Source organism: Ixodes scapularis, unplaced genomic scaffold (genome assembly GCF_016920785.2).
Source record: "Ixodes scapularis isolate PalLabHiFi unplaced genomic scaffold, ASM1692078v2 PGA_scaffold0__279_contigs__length_252992795, whole genome shotgun sequence".
In the NCBI taxonomy this organism is placed as follows: domain Eukaryota; kingdom Metazoa; phylum Arthropoda; class Arachnida; order Ixodida; family Ixodidae; genus Ixodes; species Ixodes scapularis.
Genome location: NW_024609835.1, coordinates 121,991,831 through 122,014,330, shown reverse-complemented (window position 1 = coordinate 122,014,330; position 22,500 = coordinate 121,991,831). Strand labels below are relative to the sequence as shown.

General features: G+C 43.8%; 1 protein-coding gene across 1 annotated transcript; it reads right to left on the bottom strand.

The window, feature by feature from the left end:
• Nucleotides 1–13,667: 13,667 nt before the first annotated feature.
• On the bottom strand, nt 13,668–16,238 carry LOC121047878 (keratin-associated protein 19-2-like). Its single transcript, XM_040503530.1, has 2 exons — nt 16,227–16,238; nt 13,668–13,898 (listed from the first exon to the last, which is right to left on the bottom strand). Exons 1-2 carry the CDS (start codon nt 16,236–16,238, stop codon nt 13,668–13,670), a joined length of 243 nt encoding a protein of 80 aa, XP_040359464.1.
• Nucleotides 16,239–22,500: the final 6,262 nt, after the last annotated feature.

The following is a 22,500-nucleotide window of genomic DNA, read 5'->3' as shown; positions in this document are numbered from 1 at the left end:
GAACCCCGGAATCCCGAACGGCGAAATGAGTCGGAGGCCCATTTAGAACACATTTAAAGCGTGATTCGGTAACTCACGTGACATTAAAACGCCAAGCGAGGATCCGACCGAAAGCAAAATATACTTGAAAAGGGACATACACCGACAACGCCAACAACCCGGCCGGCGACCCTTCGACGCTTAAAAACATGGCTTCGGTTAGGGCAATGAACTTCTATGCTTCTATAGCTAACGTGGCTTTCGCCCTCCCCACTCATCTTCTTTCGGTTTTGTTTTTCGAGCTTGTCCCGCACGTTGTTTAATTAATGTTGTTGAGTTGATTGAGCTTCAGCGGCAGCAAAGGCCGCCTGTAATTCCGTCTTCTAGACCAAACGTGCAGAACATTTCGGTTGCACTGACGTTTTCATCACTAATTTTATCAAACAAGCAAACGAAGCCGCTAGAAACAGCGAAGTTCCGGAGCAGTTCCAGCTGCGCTACGTACACTGGGTAAGATGGCAGTCTGCGGATTGCGGGATCCACGCGGAACTGCAGTAGCGGAACCACGCGGAACTGTGTCAACGTTTTCGACGTTATGGAAATCGCAGGAACTGCGTCCAGGACAGGCAGGTTTTGCTTCCGGCTGCCTTCCGTGCTGAGTTCGGTTCTGTTTTCCGATGCCGAGTTCCAACCGGCAATTAACGTGATGCTGTATTTCTGCGTGTCAGCAACATAGCAGCAACATCGTGATGGCAGTGTTGTGCGTTGTGAACAGAAGACTGGAATTATCACCGATGTGACCGTGTGTTCGTGTATCAGTGGTGTAACAACAAGATGAGATGACGTACGGGCATTGATGCCGCTGGTCGGCCGTGATCGGAGGGGGCGGGATGTCGCAGCTTGACATTCCGCTTTACATTAAAGAGTTCAAGACCACTCGAGGGATTAGGTGCAATCGATCGACTTGCGGATAGTCATGTTGAACGCTGGTCTGAACAGTAAGCTCCTATCGTACAGTGTCCAATGTGACTGTCGGTTGTCTCCTCCCCGAGAGCGATTACGCTCTGGGGAAAGGACTGAACAGTACGAAATTATGACGGAAAGTACGTATATTTACAGTGTGGAATTTTAGCATTAAAAAAATAGTATAGGTAAAATCGAAAAAAGGCTATCCTATATTTTGCTGTTTAAGTATACTACGGTTCCTAGAAAAACTGCCCTCCAAGTGGCGCGCTGGGATGAGTGCTAGAAGTTTTCGAGCTCTCCGCGGCGTAGCTCCGTACACTTAACACCTGCCGCAAGTCGCGACTTTGACTGCATTCAAGTTGATCGAAAAGGAATTTCTCAGCCCGTGAAGCATCACTTCCAGCTGAGTGAATATCCGCCCTACAGAGATTAATTCAAGACGGCAATTGCCGCCGTGCGCGAACAGCACAAATAGAAAATGAAACACTACAATAGAAATACAGGCTACGATGTGCCGTGCGGGGAAACAAACTCATGGCTTCGAACCACATTCAGCGGCTTGATTTATTGGCTTTCAAATAATTACGGCATGATCAAGCGTTTACTTGTTAATAAGAGATTCACCCCCTGAGCCATTCCAAATACTCTGAGAGGTATGACATTACTGGAAAAGCTCAACATGCTGAGAATATTGTCACGAATGACAAGTGATGAGGCAACGAAAACTGAAGTAAACTAAATGTTCAATGGGGTGAACTTGTGCCCGTTGACGCCGAACAGTCGGCGTCATCGCGCGACGCAGCCTCTACTGCGTCGCGCGATGACGGCGCAGCTGAGGCTGGTTGCACTATTTCTCCACGGGGCGCGGTGCCGTCGGGGCCGAGATGCGCTCCGATAGCAAACCGAAACATCAAAACCTGTCGAATTTGTGTGGTTTTTCAGAAAGCCGTAAAATGCTTCGCGTGCCTTCTATCGTTCTGCAATTTGTTGATTTAGTGTTTTCTGATGATGCTGAGCAATTTTCTTCTATTAGAAGAGTTAATTGTGCAAAATAACTAACAATCTAATTATCCTGGACTTTAATAATTTTCCTAAAAAGGTCCCTGGCCTGGGACGAGAACGATACAAGCCTTTTGTTTGTTGCGACGCGGAGTTTTCGCAATATCAAATTTGCCCACCTTTCGTGAAACACCCTGTGTATTTATTGTGAGGAAGAAGTGGCACGACAGACAAGCAGGGGTTTTACAAAGCGCATGCTCAGCACGGGCGCTTCTTTAATGCTCTACCACCATTAATATTGGCCGTATTTTCACCTCATTCTTTGGTAAATCTTCTTTACAAACGTCTCAACACTTGATGGAGGTGCGCCAACGCTCCCCAACCTGATCATCTGGAAATTCGGATTTTGAGCTGCGCAGCGAACGGTCAACTGTCACCAGTATGAACGACGACAACGGCAATGTAAAAGACCAGCACCCTACTAACACTTTAATGGTCAGAGCTCGCCAACGTGACCCCCAGAATTTCACCGGTTCAGCCGACGCCGACGTTCTGGACTGGCTCAAAAGTTAGGACCGGGTGAGCCAACACAATCGTTGGGACGACACCATCAAACTCGCCAACGTCGTATTTTTCCTCAAAGGGACCAGCGGTACGACAATCATGAGGAAGAAATTAATTCATGGGATGCATTCAAAACCGCCTTCGCAGTCGTCTTCGGTACGCTTGAACGCAGAAGACAACAAGTGCGAGACAAACTCTGCAGGAGGTATTAAGCCCCTTCCGAAACATCGACGTCCTACATCGAGGACGTCCTTCACCTCTGCGGACGTGTCAACGCAGCTATGCCGGAGGAAGAAAAAAATCAAGCACCTCTTCTAAGAATTATCCCAAGAGCTTTTGTCCATTGTCGCACCCAGGTCACCTCAGACCGTGCAGCAGCTCATTGCAAAATGCAGTAAGCATTATGAAGACCTTCAAAGTGGTCGGATCTCCAAGACCGAATTTGAACGGCTCCCCAAAGTTTCGACAACTGCCGACATCGACCTTCCCAACCTCATTAAGCGAAGAATTCGAGACGAACTACACGACTTCTTGGGGTCACTGCGCCTCTCAACCGGTTCCTTAATCTCGCAACCCGAGGCGCCTACGATTGAAAAGGTAAGAAAAACGAACTTCGTGTGGCTCTTCGTCCTATTTCCTCGTCGCCTTCCACATACGTGGCACCATCGACTTCCTCACCACCCACCTGCTCTCTACAACACTCCTCACTACATATTTACGCTCTGCAAACTTCTCATAACGTATCCACTCCATCCCCATGCTACGTATCACCCCGGCGGACAGAGGCATGGCGCACTGAAGATCAACGTCCGGTATGTTTCTACTGTCACGCCCCAGGTCATATCATCCGCTTCTGCCGACGCCGCATGAATGCCGAAGCCTACAGTCGCATCCCACACAACCAAACCCGACATTCTGACGACGATGACACGGACAGAAATTTCGACAACCGCGACAGTTCCAGTGACCGCCGCAATTTTGACGACCATCGCAACACACGTTCCTTTCCCGCTGCTGAATTCCGACGTAGCCGATCACCCTCCCCATATCCTCGGCTAAACCGCTCTGTCTCGCCGTTCACTGCCGATACTGCCGCACTTACGACGTCAAACTAAGCAGCGCAGCCTGTCTCAACAATGGAGGTCAGGCTGCAGCACCGTCTTCGATAATAAATCCTCCTTACGTTGGCCCTACAACTATTACCGTCTACACTGGAGAAGAGAACATTAGTCGACACAGTCGCCGCAAAACCCTGCATTTCTAATCAACTTCGCCGCCGCTTACACAAACTGCTCACCCCTCCATCCACATGGACATTTTCTACGCATGGGAAACTGAACTTGTGCAACCTCTTGGCTACTGCACCATCCCTATTTCTATCAGAGTCACTTCCTATGTAAGTTTGTTTACTGTACTTGGTATTTGTGTTGAAGACGTCATTTTGGGATGGGATTTTGTGTCGGCCACCGAGGCATTCATTGACTGCGCCAGCCGCGAACTTTACTTGAACACTTGGCAGACTAGTTCCGACGCGTACGAAACTTCACACATTTTGCTTCACACCAACGACGATTACCTGTTGTCCCCTCTTTCCGCTATTTCTGTCACACTCGTGCCGGACCATCCATTCGAAAGCACCACTGGTCTCATTGAACGCATCCTCAGCTTTGTCGCAAAAAAGCCCAGTTATCCTTCCCTACTGCATCGCCACAACAACCCAAGGAGAGGTTTCTCTTTTCGTTTGGCTGTTCTAACATCTCATTCTTATAACACGCTTGCAACGCTCTCTGAACTTACACCTACAAGACTGCCGTCAGCTGCCCAAAACACCGCCACGCAAGTTGCTAAAATGGTATACTCTAGCTTGCCCACTCACCTTAAAGAAGCCCTAACAAAGCTTCTTGTTTCGTATGAACAACTCTTCGATTTTAGTAGCCGTCCTCTAGCTCAAACTTCGGTAGACTCTCATCACATCGAAACTGGAACAGCATCTCCCATTTGAAGCCGCCCTTACAGATTTTCATCGAGCGAACGTAAGGCCGTCGACGATCACGTCTGGGATATGCTGCAAAGAAACATAATTGAGCCTTCATCCAGCCCATGGTCGGCCCCTGTCGTTCTCACCAAGAAAAAAGACGGATAATGGCGATTTTGTGTAGATTACCGTCGACTTAACAAAATCACCACTAAAGACGTCTGCCCCTTACCCAGCATCGACAACACCCTCGACACTCTTCAGGGATCATCATTCTTTTCTTCCATGAACCTCAGAAGCGGTTGTTGGCAGACACCGATGGCCGACGCCGACAAGCCAAAATCTGCTTTCGTTACACCCTCTGGCCTATACCAGTTTAATGTAATGCCTTTTGGCCTGTCCAATGCGCCTGCCACATTTGAACGCATGATGGGTACTGTGCTACGGGGTCTCACGTGGAAAACTTTCCGTTGTTACCTCGACGATGTAATTGTTTTCTCTGCCTCATTCAACGAGCACTTGCAGAGGCTACAAGAAGTGCTCAATTGCTTTCTCACCGATAATTTGCAGCTAAAAACAAAAAATGCATATTCGGAGCTGTACAATTAAGGTCCTCGGTCATATGATTAGTGCATCCGGCTGATATTAACAACGTTACTTGATGGTGCGATATCTGGCATATGAAACTTAACATCACGAAATGTAAATATATGAGAGACTCTCCTGAAAATGGCACGTGTCTATTCTACTTTATTAATAATTCTATTCTCCTTACTATGTCCTGCCATAAATATCTCGGTGTTCATTTAAACATCTGTCGTGGAACATTCATGTCGACTACGTGACTAACGGTGCTAATCAATTGTTGGGTTACGTCAAACCAAAATAATCACTTGCCCTAGTTTCATTCAACTTCTTTATAAAACTCTCGTTCGTATCAAACTTGAATATGCCACCTCTACCTGGAAACCCAGTATCACCCTCTCATCTGTAGTAGAATCTATTCAAAATCACACCGCTTGCTTTATTCTTTTTAACTATCACTGCACATCTAGCGTCACCACCATTAAAGCATTCCTGTCATTGCCCAATCTCTCTCTTGGTAGAAACACATCTGGTCATATTCTGTTCCATAAGATTTATCACTCCAACCTAACACTTCGTCATGCACTATTTTCAGAACCATCTACATATCATCACGTATTGATCACGAACTAAAAGTTGGAATTCTCTGCTGTAATGCATCCACTTTTAATGCTTCATTTTTGTCAAAAACCGCCATAAAATGGAATTGCCTTCTCAGAGCCATTACAGCCATTACTGGCAGGATGATTTTAGAGCTTCAATTACTAATTGTTTACATGATACGTCGTAATGTTTGTGTTTCTGGCCTTTCTATTCTTTCTAACTTTTAGTTGTATATTAAACCCACTCCTCTCTGTAGTGCCCTCGGTCTTTGAGAAAAAAATAAATAAAATTAAAAAGTGGTATTTTACTAGAACAAATTCATAAGAAAAGAACTAAAACAGGATAATGCCGGAATTATTCAAGCAAATGAAGACGTAAAATATTACGATAAAGTTGTTTTTATTAACTTAAAGTAAAGCACGCTGCATTTATTTGAGTATGGCGGGATTTATATAAATAAAAAGTTGTTAATTGAACTGTTTTTTAAGTGTACAGTAATCCTTTCGCCACCATTGTTTTCAATATTCTGATCGATTGGCCAATCAACCTGCCACTTTAAAAGTACATTTAGTGATAAATAATTACTCTTATGACTACACAGTGATTTAAATCAAATTAATCCAATTTGAATAAAATAAATCTGACCAATGAAATAAATCTGATATCAACCAAATAAAACTGATTTAAATAAAATAAATATAATTTTATTGATTAAGAAAAAAATATGCCTTTTTCCCACTCTGGTTTAAACTGATTTAGCCCCGGATTATGAATGCTTTTTTGTTGACTATAAACGTCTATATTGTTCAAAATCAATGACGGCTCCAAGCCATCTCACTTTTTCTCCAGTCCAATGTCCAAAAAGTATTGGTGTAGCCAGGCACGTAGCCAGGATATTCTTTAGGGGGGGGGGGCGCCCATGACAAAATGCTGTATGAGGGGGAGGGGGGAGAGGATGACCCAGCAAAACTGCAGATTTCGGGGGAAAAGGCCCAGGGCCCAGACCCCATAACACCCCCCCCCCCTTCTTCGGGCTACGTGCCTTGGTGTAGGCTGTAACCAACCGCTTTCGACGTCCTGTGTTTGTTGACTTTTCGACAGCGTAACGTGAAGTCGCCGCCTAGTGCTGTTATCGGCCTGTAGCGTGTATGTTTTAGAGCGCAGCTCTTAGGGGCCCGTTTCCGGCTTGAGCGGCGTCGGCGTAACCGCGCTGTGCATCATGGGAAATTTCCCATAATGCACCGCGCGAGCCCCCCACCGGGGTCACGTGACCTCGGGGGGGGGGGGGGTCACGTGTCCCCCCTGAGGTCACGTGACCCCCTCCTCGAGGTCACGTGACCTCGGGGAGGGGTCACGTGACCCCCGCCGATGTCGCGTGACCCCCGATGACGTCATCGTCACTGATGACGTCACCGGCATCCACATCGTCATCGTCATCATCACTGATGACGTCACCGGCATCCACATCGTCATCGTCATCATCACTGATGTCGTCACCGGCATCCACATCGTCATCGTCATCATCACTGATGACGTTACCGAGATCCGCATCGTCATCGTCATCATCACTGATGACGTCACCGGCATCCGCATCGTCATTGTCATCATCACTGATGACGTCACCGGCATCCACATCGTCATCGTCATCATCACTGATAACGTCACCGGCATCCGCATCGTCATGGTCATCATCACTGATGACGTTACCGACATCCGCATCGTCATCGTCATCATCACTGATGACGTCATCAGTGACGTCACTGATGTCGTCACGGGCATCCGCATCGTCATCGTCATCATCACTGATGACGTCACCGGCATCCGCATTGTCACCGTCATCATCACTGATGACTTCACCGGCATCCACATCGTAATCGTCATCATCACTGATGACGTCACCGGCATCCGCATCGTCATCGTCATCATCACTGATGACGTCACCGGCATCCACATCGTCATCGTCATCATCACTGATGACGTTACCGACATCCGCATCGTCATCGTCATCATCACTGATGACGTCATCAGTGACGTCACTGATGTCGTCACGGGCATCCGCATCGTCATCGTCATCATCACTGATGACGTCACCGGCATCCGCATTGTCACCGTCATCATCACTGATGACTTCACCGGCATCCACATCGTAATCGTCATCATCACTGATGACGTCACCGGCATCCACATCGTCATCGTCATCATCACTGATAACGTCACCGGCATCCGCATCGTCATGGTCATCATCACTGATGACGTTACCGACATCCGCATCGTCATCGTCATCATCACTGATGACGTCATCAGTGACGTCACTGATGTCGTCACTGGCATCCGCATCGTCATCGTCATCATCACTGATGTCGTCACCGGCATCCATATCGTCATCGTCATCATCACTGATGACGTCACCGGCATCCGCATCGTCATCGTAATCATCACTGATGACGTTACCGACATCCGCATCGTCATCGACATTATCACTGATGACGTCATCAGTGACGTCCCTGATGTCGTCACCGGCATCCGCATCGTCATCGTCATCATGACTGATTACGTCATCAGTGACGTCACTGATAACGTAGCCGACATTCGCATCGTCATCGTCATCATCACTGGTGAAGTCATCAGTGACGTCAGTAATGACGTCATCGGTATCCGCATCGTCATCGTCACTGATGACGTCATCAGTGACGTCAGTGATTACATCATCGGTATTTGGGGGTCACGTGACCCCCCGGTTAGTTGAACCCCCCCCAGTGCCCTTCCCGCCTCCTCCTCAAGAGCTGCGCTCTAATTCGGCGTTACAGGGAGTTGTAAGCGGCTTTCATTTTTTTGTTACGTTGTTTACGATATCAAATTTCATTTTTATCTTTGGCGTTTAGATTATGCCGTCTTACCTCTACGGTTAACAATCGTGAACGACCGGAGATAACTTCTTCGAAAATTAAGGAACCTGCACATTTTTTTCCGACTCTACAGTACCATTTTCAGAATGCGTATGACAGGCCAATGATTGACTATCTGGAGGAATCTATTCGCATCCAGAGTCTTCTAAGACGTTTCAGGGTAAGGACAGGAGGCTTTATTAAGGGAGGGTGAGTGCACAGTCCCTGCTGGTTTCGTCTTAGCGGTGGGAGGCCTTCCAGGTCACAAAACTGTAGTGCTGAATTTTCGGCATCATTTCCAGAAGGCCTACGCGAGGCACAGATTTTCCCCGAGTGCTGCATCAGAGTTTAGTTGGGACTGATTTTCAATCAGCGAGGACTCTATCCCTACCCGAGCGTTGACGCAGGACTAGTGTGCCATGTGTGCCCCACGTATACGCCTTCTTTAGATGACGTCAGCACCAAGGCCTTGTTATCCAGGAGGTGTTGGCGGAGCCCACCGTGTTGTGGTCAGACTTGTACGTAAACCGTTACAAGTAGCGAAATTACTTGTAATCCCTTACATTTATCAGTAATTTAGTAACGGAATAATTACATATTTTCTAGAGTAATTTTAAAGTACATAATTCCCTTACATTTTGACGTAACGGATTCCTTGCAATCCGTTACTTTTTGTTTTCAGACCCCTTTCTATAGATAGTTTTTTTTTTTTGGTAAAGTCGAGCTCAGTGACACTGTGACGCGAATTGACCAGCGCAAAGGGAGGCTTGGCACTCTTCGGTTCCGCAAAACCTTTTTTTGCAACACCAAGCCCCTGAATATTTTTTTAGACCCCAACAACATTGTCGAAAAATCCAAATGCACATTTTTATTAGTCGCTTTTTTTTTTTCTTTGCGATCGAAGACGGGGAGAGGAGTACACGAAGTGATTGTGCGCCTCTTAGAGAAGCTCGAGGCGGTAAGTGCACTGAAAATAATTAACAGTGTCCTTCTCGGTTATAGTGACTACGAGCATTTTCATAATGCCACAACACGAGACAACGCTCCGTCTACCCTAAAATCCACTAAAAGAGATGTGATAATATGTGAAGGTATTATTGCCACAAGCACCCTCGTTCGTTGCTGCACACTTATCATCTTCTCTTATAAAACAGGATATATATTTTCTCCATCTTTCACATTATTTGACCCTGCTTTAAAAGCTACTTACTTTTTTGTAGTCCAACTTCTAGGGTTGGCCCACTTTATTTGTGAATTCCAGCCAGGTTATCTGCATCTCAGTCACCCTTTTTATAAGTCAGCTTTTTGCGAGCACTTGGAAAATGGTAATAGTCTTCCTTTCTTCTTCTTCCTCTTTTGCCCCAGCGGGACGCATCTTATCTCAAGCAGATATTTTTACAAATAAAACATAATAGTGGCTGACGTAGACTTGATATTCTGGGCTTGAGGAGAGAGTGAAACTCGTGAGTGGGGTCATAGCGCGGCTTACTTAGTACTCTACCCTTCGCTGCCCGTGGCATCACTGGAGAACACCGGAGTAAACTGCAGTCGGTTCGTGCTCCGTGCGTTTTTGAACGGCACCAATAAAGGTACACACGCCAAACGTGCGTTTACATTTCCTTGTTTTAACCGACGTTCTAATTAATTGTTGTTATAAGTGTCGTTCTTTTTCTTTTATTACTTGTATTTATATACGGAAAACTTTTTTTTTATTCACCAACGTCTCAACCGAGGCTCGACCTGTTGAGAACCAAAGGAAGAAGAATATCGAGCCAAACCTTATTTATTATTTAATTATTACCTTACTGTTACAACTATGTTTTGCTATTGTCTGGCAATATATGCATCGACTTTTGGCAAGATGTATGATGACTTCCACACCTTCGAGATTTAGACAATGAAAAAGTTTAGTAGATCGGTCCGATGACTCCGATAACGATATCCGATACTTCGCCGCCGTCTTTGCGTATGCATCATATCGTTATCGGGTACCGTTATCGCGGGTATTGGAGATATCGGAATGATCTACAAAATGTTTCGAGTAGCAGGCAATGGCTGCAACGACAAAACTTTGCTCTATGGTCGAGGTAAATAGTACTTACATTGCTTCGTTGAAAGAGTCCAATGCAGAGCATAAAGCATTCGTGAGGAACAATATGGCACTCCCATTCAGTGCCTCAGTTCAAATGGTGTTCAGCGTAGCAGTCGACATATTAGGTAAGAAATAACGTCAAAATGTATGACGAGACTTTCGAGAGCCGTCTGTTGCTCAAAATACTCAAGGTCATTAAATGGAACAGGTTGCAACAATAAGAACTTGAATAACCCTCTTCCCTTTGTTTCTTACTTGAGGACAGTAATGTTAAAAGTAACGCCACGAAAGTAACGGATTACTTTTTGGGGTAACGGACCGTTACTTTTATGGGAGGGTAGTTGTAATTGTAATACATTACAATTTAGCCTTGAGTAATTGTAAATGTAATTCCTTCCAATTTTTCAGTAACGTGTACAAGTCTGTGGTGACCTGCCGCTGTCGAGGGAGTTTGGGTTCCCTGGCAAACTCGCCGGTCTGGCTTACGATGAGAGGGTAGTAGTTTTCACCACACGCGTCCATCCTGTCGGCGGACTGGGCGGAAGAGCCCCAGTGTTAGCCGACTGTCTGTTTTTCTTCGGTCTTAGTTTTGTGTCTAGCATAATCACGAGACTTGGTGCCGCGGATCAGTGTTACCGCACGGCCACTTCGGTTTGTCCCACGTCGAACGGCGAAAATTCCCTTTTTTTCCCCACAACACCATTTTAGTGACAGAAGTCGTTTTTAAAGAGAAGCTACGGAGCTTCTTGAAAAAAATGAGTTAGAAGTGAATTCTAGTGGAATTTTATCTTATGAACCCGAATACCCAAACCATTTGCTGCGCAAGAATTGTTAAACGCGAGAAAACGCGAAAGACAGTCGCTGTTCGTGACGTCATCGACAGATCTTTTGGCTGCCCAAGGCTAGGGAGGCGGCGGGGCTTCAGCCCTATCTTGAAATTGCTCTTATAGCTCTCCGGCGTGTCACATGGAAATATAATTGAGATATCTGTTATTCTAACGGCCAAATAAACACAATTCAAGTGTTTTTTCTCAAATGCAGAACCGCCCCATCTTCCTTTAACATACGCATGACGCCACGTATATTTAAATACAGCAACAGCTCACATATGTTTTTTTTTTGTTTTGTAGAAATTTTCATCGCATAAATTACGTAACGTAGAAGTTAACATTCGGCAAACTGGTCTCCCCTCCTCTCCTTTTCCGCACTCTACATTGGTTGAATGAACCCGGGGAACTAAATGAAGGCAAGCGGGCCATTAACTAAACTACACTAAAATCGCCTGCTCGTTTTTGTGATGTGAAAGGGAACACGCCCACTGTGCAATCCATGATCTATCGCACTGACAGAGGACGTGTGTGTGTAGCTAGCGGTGAGGAAAGCGCGCGAACCGGCAGTAGTGTACCGACAGGCTGGAAGCATGCACCTGATGAAGTCGTGGTGAGTTAGATTGGCTCTTAAAAACAGCGAAGTGTCTAAGTAGCTAGTGCGACTTCCCATCTCTTGTTCGATGTAGATAAGAAAATGACAAATTTTAGTTTAGTTTATTATTAAAAATGTTTCCCACGTTTTACATGTGTTTAAATTCTGTTTTTCCTTTTTCTCTAGCTGTTACGCTTTTCCCCACAATACGGGAAATTTCCCACGATTCGGCAACCCTGCCGGGGATATTGCACCGCATTTTCGGTCACACTAAAGAAGCGCGAATATGACATCTGAGCATCAGGTGTTACGGAGGTTCAGAAAACTGTACTTGGACGCATGCAGGTGCCGATTTTGCTTCAGTGATTGATTATGCCTTATGAAATTTCAAAGTGGCTCTTTTGCCATGAAGAAGGAGAACAACACCTTTGACAATTTCAACGACGGGCGCTGACGCTGATGACAAAGTAGCCAGGTGAGGGTCTCCTTTAAGGGAGCGAGCGCCATCTTCCGATAGGCACAGCATACTCTCGGTAACCTACGCCTGCTTTTGACAGAGCGTTTGCTGCGCCCATCGCGAGGTGGCACTAAAAGCGTGACTCTCGGGGGAACTCTGTCGTATTCGCCGGTGCCCGCCAATGAGAACGAGAACGAGGCCAAATCCACTATGAAAGTTTATATTTGAAGGAAGCTCGAGTTCGTTCCACTCTCTTCCGTTGATAACATCCTCTTCCATTTAGAATTCTTCTATTCGAGCGTTTTCAAGTGTAACATCGTACCAGACGGGATTGTAGAAGGACACCACTGTACTGAGAGCACGCAAGTGGATGTCTTGTATGTCTTCGCTTCCATTGCTATGCTGACCATTCTCAAATATTTCAAAGGGCTTGTCTTACAACAGCTTCTGAAATGCATTTTGTGGGTTCAAGGTTTCCATCGTACAACGGGACCTTTCTAAACTTGTCTGCATACCCAGGAAGATGTAAGTGTCGTCGCACGGTACTATATAAAAAAAGGAGGGAAGATAAAATATAAAACAAGTTCAGAGAAGTGTATTCTTCCCGCGAAAGTGTTTAATTACATATTATTATTAATTTAAATATTATTGACTGACCTCATTCCTAACTTCCCCCCCCCCCCCCCCACTCGCCCCCTTCCCCAAGCCTCAAGAAGAAAGTCAGCGGGAAAGCAATATAATCGGATTGTGTTCTCTTTTCCAATATTCGTTGGAATAAGTATAATAAATTAGAGGTTACATGCAGTATTGTGGCAGTTCTTATATTTCTTCCTCCGGAGTTGCAGATTGTAATTACGCAACTTGATTTTTTCTTTTCCCGATGCAGTGCGGCAGATATTTGCTCCCCTAAAGCTGAATAGAAATGTGAATTTTGGTAAGCACAGGAGAAAAGAACGGGAACAAGGTGCACTTTTGAAATTGTTCCAGTAGTGCACGTAGCCGCTAAATTCCCCTTTTACCTAAGCGTCGCGAATGGAATGGCTATTACAGGAAAGGATCGAACGACGTGCGGTAAACCAACGTTGAGGTGGCTGCCGACATTTATTAATGACTGGACTTTCAGTCTTGGAGAGCAGTCATTCAGCCGTAGTAGCCGTGGCCGTAGCCTCCATATCCACCATATCCGCCGTATCCACCGTAGCCTCCGTAGCCTCCGTAGCCTCCGTAGCCTCCGTATCCACCGTAGCCGCCATAGCCGCCGTATCCCCCGTAACCTCCATAGCCGCCGTATCCTCCATAGCCTCCATATCCTCCGTAGCCGTAGCCTGCCAATGCACCGGCGATGGCCAGGCACAGAACAACGAGGGCGAGCTTAATGAAAGGGAGAGAGAGAATGCATTTAGAATTAAGAATGTATCAGTCATCGTGAGCTAGAAAGTTACTGACAACTTTAGAAACACAGGACGGTGCGAGTGCCAAGTATCTTAGCCAGTGAGATTTCACCACTGGCCGATAATAAAGCCGAAGAACTAATCACGAAGCAAGAGGCATGCGCATGTGAAGCCACGCCTTGCATTTCTTAAGCCGCAGGGGCCATAGAAAAAACACCTAGCCATAGATGAACCCTGGAAGCTTTCGATTCTCAAAAATCCATTCTGGGCAACATTCTTGAAATATGAATACCTCATGGTATTCATATTTGAACATTTTATTTCTTGCACGTTATTCGCTGGATGTCTTTGTAAAATTACAGTGATTGACATTCGTATGTTGTACAAGAAACTAGACGCGTGCTGTCCAGGAGAGTATCGGTATACTGTTTTCCTACCGGCTCACAGACTGCCGTTACGAATGCACTTTTTGCTTGGTACATCTTTGGGCAAAAGCTATTTTTACGGCGTTGCTGTGTCATAATCTTGATTGAACAGGACTAGGCCTACTCTCAGACAAGATATCTGTATATCATAAAAACATTTGGGTCTAGTACATTTATGCATATATCCCAGAGTCAGGCGTTTCTAACCCTTAGCTGAATGAATTTGTTTTGTGCATTAGGTAGGTACTTAAGTCAACTGTAAGGAAGCAATGCCTCGTCAGGCTTCTTAGCCACTTGCACTGGTCCCTCTTTCGGACCTTGTCCAAAAGAAAGCAAAACGAAATAACAAAAATGTTTTGCCGTATGATTTGTTCGGTTGTGACGTTGTTGGGTTCGTGTTCGACGCACGACAGTTGCACGTAAAACCTGCCATTAGTTTTCAGCTAGCTTTGAAGTTCAAACTACTTTGCGTCTGTTTTGTTATAATGACATCTATGGATGTATTTGTAAAAGATAACAAAGAAGGCATCTTAACATTTTCATGGGGGATATCTAATTTGGTGTTTGATCCTATAATGTCGCTTAACCGACGCTATAGATGGCACCAGTTTCGTGTAGTTAAGTGGCCTGTTGGTCAGCAATAATTAAATTTTATAATTTAGGAGATGCATCCAAGTGAAGCATACTGGTCAGCATGCTTTCGGTTGACGTAAACCTCCACTTTTGAATAATTTTGCAGGCATACTTAGCACGCACAGAAAGCAGGGCGTCCGCTAGTTTCGCATTGATGCTTCTTTATTCCTGACACATACCTTGAATTCCTGAGCAGTAAAAAAACACAATTAATGTTTTTCTTCTGGCTCGAACGATCTTTAAACATCGAGCAATAATGTTTGGGATAATAATATAAACAAAACGTGTAAGCCGTTGACACTTTTACATTCAAAATCCCGAATGCATCTTTGACCTGTACGTGACTAGGTTCTCACACAAAAGTTTATTTCTACAACTTTTTCGAGCCCCTGGGACAATACAGTGGTCGGTACGCTGTGCTGCCTCTTAATATTTTGAACTGCCCCAGCCTGTAAGAACCGATTCAAATGCTATGCGGTAGATACTGCAAGCCTGATTTCAAAGGCCCCAATGCGGCATAATCTAAACACTTTTCCAGTGCTGTATCTCCCAGGCGAAGAATGCCGAGACACAGGGCTGTGAGCGGATATGCAGCGTCTGCTATTCCCCAGGAGAAAAGTACTGCGCACGCTCGGAAGGCGTACCACAGCCCAGCAGACTAAAATTGCAGCGCGCAAAGGTCGAGTATTGTGGAAACGAGTCCATGGTGCGCTCTAAGATGTCTGGAGCATCTACTCTCTTGCAAAGCACCTGGAAGAGCTAATCCCTGCAGTGTACCAAGGAGTTAGTTAGAGAATGTGGAGGTTGATAATACGTTTAGGCTGTGGCACTGAGCAGTGCGAGAGGTCATGCTCAGCGCAACAGCTTAAAGGTGTTATCAACCTCCTCATTCTCCGAACTCCCTCCGTACATTGCAGCGATTGGTTCTCTCAAGTATTTTGCGGAAATGTAGGCTCTCCAGATTTCTTGTACCCTTGTTACACAGGCGCCCTTTACCGCTGTTAAGCCACCCTTAACTGCAGTTACACTCGACCGCAATTACACACACAAGCGAAGAGTGCGCGAGCACAGTCTTGATGGGCGCTCAAGATGCGCAAGTGCACGTTTGCCCATAGCTTTGACTGCATAGCCACAGAAAGTTGTATAAGACAAGAGTACAGTGTGGTACTTGTGGGTAAGCGTAACTGAAGTTAAATGCGCCCGTTTAACTGGGATACTAGGGTGTGCAGTAGTAGATCGAACAAACTTACCGTGGCCTTCATAGTGATCCTTCGCGACTTGGTGGGAGTTGCGCGACTACTGCGGAGCCGAAGGCGATGTGACTACCAGCCCGCACTGGCTCAATATATATACCCTTGCCGAGCCCCCTCGACTTGACGACATTCGGAGAGACCAAACACGACGGGCGTTTCAATCGAAGCAGTTCATGGAAGGCTGAAAATCGAAGGAATGCTGTTTTTGCAACGGTCTATTCTTTTCAGTCTTTTCACCCAGCGAGCAAAATTCACCGCTAGCCTCTGAAAGCGTTACCTTGTCCTTTCTTTTGTTGCACTATTTAAAAGAAAAAAAAAAAGCGAAATAGTCGATAAGGCTCGGAAATGCGAAATTGGCAGCTCTGTCCTATTTCCCGATCGCGTACGCGGTGATCCTTGAACGAAAACTTCTGTTGACGTTTTTATTTGGCACTTATGAAGGCCGTCGTTTATTCGTTTTGTTTGGATCGGAGCGTATACATATTAAGAGTATGTTATTTGGCGACCATATAAGCACAGTAGTTTCCTACGCGTAACCATATAATTCTAGTCATGACATTACACTTGCTTGATCAGCGACTTGCCAGTCTGTAGTTCTTTCAGAAATATGTGTTTTTCGGAAATATAAGGCGTTGACCGTGTAAAAGCTTAATTATATTAAGTTCGGCTCCATGAACCGGGAAGTTTGTAGCTCAAAAATACAATTGCCGGTTGTTCATAATATATTCAATATAAGTGCTTTAAACCAAACCTTCTTTAATTTAGGATGTCCTTGACTAATTTCTGATCTTGCATCATGATTAAGGCATTTTCGCTGTTTATAGTCCTCTAAAAGCGGATGGTTGTTATTTTTGTTTAAGTTATGTTCAAAATACATTCACATGTAAAAAGCGCAATATTACAAACGATGTTATCCGATTATAAGTTCATTATTAAAACTGGTGGACGGTGTTTGCATGCCTTCAACATCGTAGTATTAGCTTTCATTTTGATTTCAACCTTTTGATTTTTTTAAGAACGAACTCGATGCATAGGGATCTCCAAACTCATAACTGTGTCGTCACAAAAAAAAAAAAAAAAAAATCTTTCCTTTTTTTTACAAAAAAAAAAACACAAAAAACAAACACACCGTAACCTCTTCCTTTATCGTCCAGCAACGCTAATTTCATTTAACTGATAAACCGCTATTAAATGCCGCCTTTATCATAAGGCGGATTTAACTTTTCCATGGCAATAAAACCCGAGACTCAGGAAAACAGAAGGGGACGAACACTTCTGTGCACCTGAATCTCGGGTTTTATTACCATGAATCATCACCAGCTCGCTTGTTCTTTAAGTATTATTGCTGTTTAACTATGTTCGTTTCCAAGAAGACGCGCGGATTGTAATACAGACATATAGACAGGTTCTGGTCAACATATTTAGTCGCTTATACAGCCGTGGACCAAACGCCCTTGGAACACCCTATCTGAGTTATCTCATGCGTCAAAAATGGCAGTTTGGCTTGTGCAGTGTAAGAGCTAAACATGGTGCCCCTTCCGGGATTACACACACAAAAATATATCCGATCCAGATTAAATCTCGAAGGAAGGGGAATTGAATTCAGGTGTTGCGAGTGAATAGCCGAATAGCTTCCTATGCTCATCGTTCTTTAAAGTTTTTTTTGTGTGCATGTTGTTTATTTTGGTTTGAGTGCATGCTTTTTTTAGGGCTGGAGCTTTACCGCTTCGCGCGTCAAACTTATCTGAATGTTTTGGATTCTGCACCCACTGTCGACAATCAATTAATGCTACTAAGGAACTCCTTTAACCACTAGACAAGCGATTGAGAACAAAAAAGGCATTGATGCGCTCATAAACAATTAATTGCTGAAACACAACGAACTGTTTATGAATTATAAAGAAATTAGACCGTGCCCTGTGCAGAAACTCATTTTGCGAGGAACATTTGCGCACCCTTCGTTGCGTGCACAGACGTGACGATGGCCTCTCGTCGGCTTTGCCAGTTTTTGTAAATGAGCACTTATGCCCAGCGCTCAAGCGTCTGCTTGGCAAAGCTATCGGGAGGAAGCGAGAATTTCACTGGAAATTTGTCTGGGCAAAAAATGGAAAGATATTCGCCCGGAAGTCTGACAGCACGCCTATTGTTCAACTTGTGAATGAAGATGATCTCGTCAAAATTTGCTAGATATTGATGTAAATGACTGTCTCGCCAAATGGAAATGCGGTATCACGACTGTATTTTGCCATCCGATGTAATGAAATGCTTACAAACTAAGAACGCTCTTTCAGCATTTCACCTCAATGTGCGCTCCCTCAGAGATAAAGTGGATACATTTGACACATTAATTTCTCATTTTCCATCTCAATTCGACGTCTTTATGCTAACAGAAACATGGTACCATGACCACGATGATATGTATGCCTTGCAAGGCTATACTCATTTTTATTTAAATCGTCAGGTGAAACGCGGAGGAGGTGTTTCCATCTACGTTCGGCAAAACATCAGGTGTGAACTTCTAGCAAGGTATACTGAATTGACAGATGATTTTGAAATACTAACTGTACGAAGTAACAACTTAGTTTTCTCAGTAGTATATAGACCGCCATCGGCGTGGTTTGATAAGTTTAGTTCGTTTCTAGATAGGTATTTTGAATTTATATCTCTAAATAAATTAACCCTCTTTCTTGGTGGAGATTTCAATGTGAACACACTGTTACACTCGACTTTATCATCGCAATTAGATAACATCATCAGTTCAAATGGCTTCATGAATGTGATCCAGTCTCCCACTAGAATAAATATTTCCTGCTCCAGTGCCCTTGACCTTTTCGTTACCAATATTAGCACAGACGTCCATGACGCTGGTACAATAATTAGTGATATTAGCGATCACATTCCTATATTTTTATCCTGTGGGGTTGGCGCTTCCATAGTGAAATCAAATAAAGTATCATATGTTTTTCAAAACATATCCGAGCGTAATTTGGAAAATTTCAGGGTTAAAATTTTGCGCACTGATTGGGGCCCAGTTTATTCTGAAACATGTGCAGATGAGGCGTATAACACATTTATTAGCATCTTTAGCAATGTCTATAGCTCGAAGTTTTCCTTATTAACAAAGACAGTCTCTAAAAATATTCGGAAGCCCTGGATCACTCCTCTGCACCTGAAAATGTTAAAAAAGAAGAATCGTTTATATAAGTCTTTTTTAACGTCAAGAGATCCCGATAAACTGAAAAATTTCAAGCAATTTCGTAACCGCCTGACATCTGAATTGCGGAAAGCTAAACTGGAGTACCTACACAGCTTTTTAACCGAAATTGCAAAAAACGACCAGAATTAGTTTGGAAATCCATAAATGAGGTGTTACACCGTAGTAGACCGCGTAAAGCTATTGGTGAACTTTCTGTTGACGGGAAAAACGTTTCTGGTGCATCACTAGCAGAACACTTCAACAAGGTATTCGTAAACTTAAGCCCACCGCCAAGTAATGCTAATGCCTTCAGTTTTATACAAGATATAGTACACGAAACATTTTTTTTAGAACCGACTGATGAACACGAAGTATTTTCTATATTTACGGGTCTTAGCAATAGTAGAAGTTGCGACACAGATGATTTACAAGCTAGACCCGTAAAATTTGTTATAGATATCATCGCCTCTTGCCTGGTGCATATTTTTAACCTTGCCTTGTCACAGGGGACGTTTCCTAGTAGAATGAAATTAGCTAAAGTATCAGTCATATTTAAAGGAGGAGATAAAAATCTACCGACAAACTATAGGCCTATCTCTATACTTCCTATATTTTCCAAAGGGCTTGAAACAATTATTTTAAAACGCCTCGATTCTTTCTTTGCTAAACATTCTGTGATTTCGGATTTTCAATATGGTTTTCGCAAAGGAAAGTCAACTGAGTCTGCATTGCTTCAACAAAAAGAAATTATTTTGAAAAATATAGAAAATCGCCTGTTTACCCTTGGTATATTTATAGATTTTAGTAAGGCGTTTGATTTCATAAACCATAAAATACTACTTGATAAACTATACTGTTATGGAATACGTGGTGTAACTCTGTCCCTTTTACATTCCTATTTGGAGCACCGTAAGCAATGTGTTGTGATCGATGGTCATACATAGCCTTTTCTTAACATACGATGTGGGGTTCCCCACGGTAGTATACTTGGGCCATTGTTATTTAATGTGTATATTAATGATATTGTAAATGTAAACAAACAAATAAAATACATAATATACGCTGATGATACCAGCCTATTTCTTGCCGAAACGAGTGTTGAACAATTAATCGTAGACGCAAATGATGTTCTTAGCCAGTTCCTCTTATGGTCCAACAACAATGGCCTTAAAATTAACATTCAGAAAACGAAAGCTATAGTTTTTCGACCAAAGAGCAGGGCTCTCCCAATTAATCATAATATTACAATAGGCAGCGTACCAATCGAGTTAGTGAAACAACATAAGACGCTTGGAATAATTTTTTCTGAACACCTTTTGTGGAATAATCATGTCAATTATCTTGTTACGAAGCTGTCTAGGGTGGTTGGAGTTATGTCACACTGCCGCAATATTTTCCCAGTTAACGTGAAATCACAAATCTACTATTCACTATTTCAGTCTTACATTATTTATTGCCATCTTGTTTGGGGGACAACTACACAAACAAACATAGAAAAACTTACTTTACTTCAAAAAAAGATGCTTCGTTATTTTGCCAATGAGTACTATCTCGCTCACACCAAACCTTTGTTTGCCAAATATAAAATAATTAATCTTGATAAGATGTATGACTATAGATTACTGCACAGCTTTCGTTTTTCATCTCCTGAGCATGCTTCGCTTTTATGCAAGATGTCAGAGCTCTCCGAACATCTTCGTAGTTTCAACACCCGTCATTTCAAAAAATGGATAGTACCACGAGCTCGTACTAACTATACTTACCAGTCAATTACATATCGTCTACCTTTATTACTTAATCATCTTCTTAATAATAATACTGATATACAGGGTGTCACAAAAGAAAACTTACACGGTCTTTTTTACCGCAAAAATAAACAATGCATTGCCGAACGCTCATTCTCCGCCCAAAAATAGAGCTAGAGGTCACAACCAGATGCCAAAGTTTCAGCACGATCCGATAACTTCATCAAAAGTTATAAGTAATTTTCTGAAAAGTTCAATGGGAAAATGGAGCCCATTTTTGCCTGTTTTCGGTTTCTGGTGCCATAGAGCCCCATGTGTTTGAAAACTCTGTCGGCCGCCATTTTCCCATTGAACTTTTCAGAAAACCACTTATAACTTTTGATTAAGTTATCGGATCGGGCTGAAACTTCAGCATCTGGTTGTGACCTCTAGCTCTACCTTTGGACGGAGAATGAGCGTTCGGCGATGCCTAGTTTATTTTTGCGGTAAAAAAGACCGTGTAAATTTTCTATTGTGACACCCTGTATATCAAATGGGAGGGAAATCATTACTTATGCATTTCTTGTGAATTGTTCCGTGAAATTTCTTGAGCATATCCATACCTTTGTATAAATTTTGCATTTTGTACAGTGCTGTTAGAAGTTTTGCGTTTGTGCGCCTTGTGTTGTTTTGCGTAATTTTCTTCTATATGTAGCTGTATATGTTTTCAATCTGTCACAAGCTCTGCAAATAACTTTTTTTTCTTCTTTTGTATAATGCTGTTAGAAGTTGAATGCATGAAGTGATTACTCGGTGTATCTTTGCATGTAATATCCTTTTGTGTTCTGAATGGATGTCCTGCTGACAAATTTTAGACGGGCCCCAGACCTCGTCAAGCGGCCACTGGCAGCTTTTTGTCTAGGGTCTCCGTTGGCTTAAAGGCCATAAATAAAACGATTGATTGTTTGATTGATTGATGGAAAGCGCGAAAGATCAACTCATATCTCTGACGTCACGCTGCTACGGTGGCGCTGCTGTTGGCACAGCGCATGCGCAGACGCCTCATCTTACACAAATCTGGATTCTGCGCGCGCGCATTGCCCACACCGGGTGAGGGCAATCACGGACTTGTTTGCAAATAGCGTGCAGACGTATTGGCCAGTCGAATGATCTCCTTCCATAGGCACTGTCATCTTTGTCTGTTGGGCGAGGAATGCGCTCTGAGCGTACGCATTAGTTCTCTTCTGCGGAGTATGAGATGCAGAGACGCGACTTGGCACTTTTCGCCCAGGGTGATAAGCGCTCGAAATCTGCATAAAGTCATAACGTCTTATCGCTATACTTTCGAAAG